The sequence below is a fragment of the Mus caroli genome, chromosome 7 (assembly GCF_900094665.2).
Source record: "Mus caroli chromosome 7, CAROLI_EIJ_v1.1, whole genome shotgun sequence".
Lineage (NCBI taxonomy): Eukaryota > Metazoa > Chordata > Mammalia > Rodentia > Muridae > Mus > Mus caroli.
This window is the reverse complement of record NC_034576.1, coordinates 44596949-44600468: the sequence shown is the minus strand read 5'-3', so window position 1 is coordinate 44600468 and position 3520 is coordinate 44596949. Positions and strand designations below refer to the sequence as shown.

The following is a 3520-nucleotide window of genomic DNA, read 5'->3' as shown; positions in this document are numbered from 1 at the left end:
AAAAAAAAAAAGAGGTGAGACTCTAGACAACCTCAAACACCTAGGACAGGCTTTATTTAATCCTAGAGGGTGTCTCTGGGCTACACAGTGATCAGGGAACGGGACTCAGAAACACAATGACTGGAGTTCAGTAGGGTGCAGGTTATATACTTCAAGCTCTGGGTTTTGTGGCTAAGGACAGGAAAGCGGAGCAGAATAAGGAAGTTAGCTGCTTTCCTTAGCCAAGCTGTTTTGAAACTGGGGAGGTCCTTGTCTCTTTTTGCACCCACTGGGTGTCTGGGGTTGAGATCAGCTGCTTTGCTTCCGTAATCTCCAGAGAGCTGGCTTCCTGGAACTTTGAGTTCAGTTTAGGGCCTGGTTTTTGAGGGGATTTCTTTAGGAACCTCTTTAACAAAGTGTCTAGGGTTTAGCTCAGTGATATAATTCCATCCTGTATAAATAAGTAAAAATTAAAGAATGAACTAAAAATGATAAAATTGCAAACTGGATGTGAAGAAGATATATGTGTGTGTCTGTATGTGCATGTGTCTGTGTGCATGTATATGTGTGTTTAAATGTGCATACAAGAATATCTGTGTATGGTCAACCAAGACAGAAGTCATTAGATATCAAGAACTATTATTATTAAATTTTTATATCGGCAAAATTATATTTTACTACAATCCATATATTGGAACCCTGACAACTGATATAATGGGGAGAGTGCAGTATGCGAGTAAGTGGGGGGCAGGGAGTGAGGCTCCCCATCCTGAGCTTCCTCCTGCCTGAGGTCCAGAATACCTGCTCATCTCCTGCAGAGGCAGTCCCTGTACCCATCCCAGGGAGGAGAAATTTGACTCTACCTGTGTCATCTCCCCAGGACACCCTGATGGTCATCTTCTGTGGAGCATCTGCACAGACACATATGGTTGTTTGCTTTCAGAGGAAAGACGGCTGCAGATATTCCACCCCATTGCTCTTTCCTCCTCCCACAGTCTTAGCATTCAGGAACCATCACCCAGTTCTAACCCCTCCATCCCACACCCCTAATCTCCCTTCCCCAGAGACCCAGGTCTGGACACTCACAAATGACACTGAGCTGTTGAGTCCTCTCCACAGTAACACCAGTGCTAGGTAAGTTCACCTGGCAGGTGAGGTTGGTGCCATTGTCCTGAGGCCTGGGTGTGAGGTTCAGCTCTGAGGAGAGAGTGGTCCTGTGGCCCAGGGAAGTGAGGGCAGATGACATCCAGGAAAAGATGGGGGGTGTCCCCTGCTCACAGGCCCAGGGCACAGAACAGAGCAGTTTGGTAGAATTGCCAGACACCAAGGTAGATGTGACTTGGATGTTAGGGACCTCAGTCAGAGCTGGACAGAGAGAAATAGAGACACAAGATGTGCTGGGGATCACTGTGTATGACCCTATTTCAAGCCAGGCTTCTCTCCCAACCAACTTCATGATGTGGTCTCCAGGTCACCCAAAGGCTTTAGAACAAGGACCTCCACATATCCCCTCTTCACTTACCTATCACAAGCACAGAGAGCATCGACTCCAGAAAACTGTATTTCACAGAACCATCCAATCTGAAGAAGTACTTCCCTGTGTCGATTTTCTGTGCATCTCTGATGTCCAGGGAGCAATTATGACCATTTTTCTTCCCCATGAGATAGAATCGACCTTGAGCTTCCTTCAGTACTGATCGCTGTGGGTCATTTGTAGCCACTGGAGAGTTGCTGTTTACATTGGCCCCCTTCCGGAACCAGTAGCCAAAGACAGGACCTTGGGAATTGGGGTACTGGACTCGGCAGGCTACAAAGACGCACAGGCCCTCCTGCACTGTCACTGAACCAGTCACTGAGATCGAATAGCCGTCCGTAGCCAGGCACCCTGCAAAGAAATGAGGGTTATCTTGGTCCTGTCCCACTAGCCCGGTCCCTGTTCCCACTCACCTGCCCACAGCAGGGGCAGCAGCCATGCCCACCGCATCACACAGTGAAAGGCTCTAGGTTCCTGTGGGTGGCCAGAGAAAGAAAACTTGATCAGTTTGAAGTGGATCCCTGGGGTGAGGGTCACAGGCTTCAATGTCACAGGACTGAGAAGTCGTCCTACTAACCTAGTCCAGGAATGAAGAGAGACAGAGTGACTGACCACAGAGAGGGAACTTTCCACCCACAGGTTATCAGCACTATCAAGGCCCTGGAAAGTAAACACTTCCACTTTTCATGTGTATCATCATGGGTGGCAAAGTCAATGAGGAAGACCCACCCTCCACTCTTGAAATGTAGCATTTGTTTCTCATTTGTTTGTATTAAAAAAGAGGTTAATACACAGAGGGAACACAGACTGGACCTAGGTCCCTTACCCGATATGTAGCAGGTGTGCAGCTTGATCTTCATGTGGGTTCCCCCACAACTGGAACCCTCCCTGAGTCTGTTGCCTGCCTGTGGATCCATTTCCGTACCTGGGCCTCCTTGTCTGGCCTCAGTGGAAGAGGATGCACCCAGTCCTGCAGTGACTTGATGCACTGTGTGTGTGTGTGTGAGGGGCTGGGGGGTGGGGATAGTGGTGGGGGTGGTGTGGTGTGATACCCAGGGGTCTCTCCTTTCTCAGAGGAGAAGGGAGGATGGGGGAGAATCTGTGTGAGTGGGTACTGGGAGGAGAGAGGGGCTGATATTGGGATGTAAAATGAACAAATAAATAATTTTTTTTTAAAGGAAAAGGTTGATGATCAGGGACATGGCTCAGCAAGTAAAGACATTGGCCAGCCACTCACATTGTGGAAAGAATGAACTAAGTCTCAAACGTTGCCCTTTGACTCCTACTACTGCTTGATGGCACACTCAAACCGTAGTGGAGAGAGAGAGAGAGAGAGAGAGAGAGAGAGAGGATTCAAAATTCAATAGTTGTTTAATGTATAAAAGAAGAGGAGGAGACTGGAACTCTAATAGCCTAAATAACTTATCTGTTGCTATTATAGGATATCCAGATAAAAGCAACTTAAAAACAAAAATAGTTTCTGTTGGCTCAGAGTTGGAGGTTGCAATCCATTGTGATGGTGAAGTCATGGCTACAGGAGTGTACAGTGGTTGGCCATATTTCACCTTCAGTCAGGAAGCAGAGTGAGAGGTGAAAGACTATTCTCAGGTCACTGTATAGTCTAGGATCCTAACCTATGAAACCAAAAGTGGGTGGGTTTCCTCACTTCAGTGAATCTAATCATCATAATCACCCAAGGCATGCTGAGGGCCCATGTCCCAGGCGAGTCTGGACCTCAAGTTTCCAATAGAGGTTAACCACCACAGACACAGACTTACACAGGGCATCCACAGGAAGACATGGGGCGAAGACTCCCTGTCTTAGTCAGGGTTTCTATTCCTGCACAAACATCATGACCAAGAAACAAGTTGGGGAGGAAAGGGTTTATTCGGCTTACACTTCCATACTGCAGTTCATCATCAAGGAAGTCAGGACTGGAACTCAAGCAGGTCAGAAAGCAGGAGCTGATGCAGAGGCCATGGAGGGATGTTCCTTACTGGCTTGCTT

The 3520-nt window shown here is 47.7% G+C and overlaps 1 protein-coding gene across 4 annotated transcripts in view; it reads right to left on the bottom strand.

Annotated features, from left to right (window-relative positions):
• Positions 1–2170, bottom strand: part of LOC110298324 (sialic acid-binding Ig-like lectin 5) — an 8667-nt gene extending 6497 nt beyond the window's left edge. For 2 of the 4 annotated variants that reach the window (XM_029479111.1, XM_029479110.1), the window contains exons 1-4: positions 1927–2077; positions 1502–1864; positions 1066–1344; positions 843–890 (exon numbers count right to left, since the gene is read on the bottom strand). In XM_029479111.1, coding sequence (XP_029334971.1) covers positions 843–890; positions 1066–1344; positions 1502–1864; positions 1927–1963 — 727 coding nt within the window. In that variant the 5' untranslated portion in view covers positions 1964–2077. Of the gene's footprint in view, positions 1–842; positions 891–1065; positions 1345–1501; positions 1865–1926 lie in introns of all 4 variants that reach the window. The other 2 variants (XM_021167498.1, XM_029479109.1) reach the window with 2 other exon arrangements.
• Positions 2171–3520: the final 1350 nt, after the last annotated feature.